At 38.7% G+C, this 1983-nt stretch overlaps 1 protein-coding gene across 1 annotated transcript; it reads right to left on the bottom strand.

Annotated features, from left to right (window-relative positions):
* Positions 1-541: 541 nt before the first annotated feature.
* LOC104878845 (uncharacterized) lies at positions 542-997 on the bottom strand. The gene has a single exon (XM_010649721.2). The coding sequence runs from the start codon at positions 995-997 to the stop codon at positions 542-544; it is 456 nt and encodes a 151-aa protein (XP_010648023.1).
* Positions 998-1983: the final 986 nt, after the last annotated feature.

The following is a 1983-nucleotide window of genomic DNA, read 5'->3' on the forward strand; positions in this document are numbered from 1 at the left end:
AATCCACCTTAAAATTATGAAGCAAAAAAAAAATATTCCAATTCCAAAATCACCTTTGTTTATGTACATAGTCTGAGTTTTAGGGTTTTTAATCATGGGTGTTACACAACATCATCGGAAAGGCATTTTTTTCAATATATATAAAAAAATGCATCATCATTCCCGTGGTGTTAAGTAGTACATACGCATCTTCAAGTTTTATAGCATTATATCCGAGTCTCATTCTTTTGTACTTTGATCTCATTTATTTGTACTTTCATTTAATAACCTAAACTTGTTCATGCACATTCAATGGTTGAGATGAGAAGCTTAATGGGTATCAATTCGGTACCTCAAATATTTTCCTTAAATTATATGACAATTAAAATACTCTGAAGATGATTGGTTCAATCCTCATATCATTTGGAAATTCAACAATTTTATTACAAGATGATCTCTCTCACAGTAGACTACATATGGAATACAGAATGAATAATGAAGATGATCCACTTTCCATACAAACAAACACCTAATTCATGGTAGTTTTGTATAGATAGACAATCTAATAAAACACAGCATTTCTCGTTGTAACAGCACAGCTTCTGCTTCTCGGATACAACACATCTGCTTTGAGCTTACCATCATCATCTTCCACAAACTCACACGGCTTCTCCTCATCAATTCTCCCAATCCTCCCTATCCCAACACTGTAGCTCCTCATTCCCACCCCTTTACGCCTCTCCATCTCCACCCTACTCCCTCCACTCCTCTTAGACACCCTCCCTATGGTCTCCCTCAACCTCAACTCCTCATCTCTACGCTTTGAAGAACTGACGCTAAAGCTATTAGGCAAATGCGAGACTTGCAGGGCCGGACAGCCTACAAGACCACCATAGCCGACGCCCCCGCTACAGTCCATCATGCTTCTCATGTAAAAGTCTCCAGCCTTGGCCAGAACCCTAAGTGGAGCTCCAATGCACTGCATGGCCTTGCTTTGCTTTTTTCCCTTGGTTTTCATGTTTGTACGGTGCCAAAAGAACTGAGATCAAGGAAAAGAGGCTTGGAAATGATAGATGAAAGTAGAGAAGAGAAAAGCCTGTATGTGTATAGATGAGGTGGGGGTTTCAGATTGATCGCTGGTGTGTTTGTTTCTCGGAATATGCATGGCAAGAGGAGGAAGAGGACTAGTTGAGGGTGAGATAATCCACTGCGTGTGGACTCTTTCAGAGAAGGAATTCAATAATTTAATCTAAGAAGACACATTGTAGGCCAAAATATAATGATAAAGCAAAGGGAGAGCTGGCTAGGCCTTTAGAAAACAGTACACATTTGCCGTGGACCTCCACATTGTCTTGTTATGATCGTGGGTGTTTTAAAAATGTGAGGGAATCACCCTATTTTAGTTGAACAGACAAGACCATACTATGTAAAATTTCCCAACGACATATACAAGCTGACAGAAGTACGTAATTCACATATAGTTCATCAATCCCTTGTTCCTATTATTTCTCCCATTGATTTGAAAAAACTCATTTCATGGTCAATATGCTCTTGATTACTATATAGAACCATATTATTTTGGTTGTCATACATTACAGATTATAGATCTAACTCTCTTTTAGAACTGTGGATGAAGGAGTTACATGTCATGAATCCCTTGTACAAGACTAGTCACATGGGGAGCGAATGGGGATGATTAAATCAATGTGGATTGTCCATTGTATAGGGGCCGGACTAAAACTACTGAAACCAGACAAGGAATGGGCAGGAGTAGGGCTGAGTGGTATGGGAATTAAGAGTCTATCAGAAAAGTAGTTTCAGTGGGATCCCTATTCCTGCACCCCTCATATGAAAAATAAAAAATAGCAAGGTTGAATCATTTGGTAGACTGTTTGATATTTATGTATATAATTTCAGTTCCATATTTTGAATTGCAGTGGATTCTATCACAAGATCTCGTTATGATAGAGTAATTAGGCACACTGCTTTTGGTGAAATCGGCAA

The sequence above is a fragment of the Vitis vinifera genome, chromosome 3, assembly GCF_030704535.1.
Source record: "Vitis vinifera cultivar Pinot Noir 40024 chromosome 3, ASM3070453v1".
In the NCBI taxonomy this organism is placed as follows: domain Eukaryota; kingdom Viridiplantae; phylum Streptophyta; class Magnoliopsida; order Vitales; family Vitaceae; genus Vitis; species Vitis vinifera.

Excerpts from the sequence above, each read along its gene's own strand:
- LOC104878845 (XM_010649721.2), bottom strand. The coding sequence starts at position 997 with ATGAAAACCAAGGGAAAAAAGCAAAGCAAGGCCATGCAGTGCATTGGA.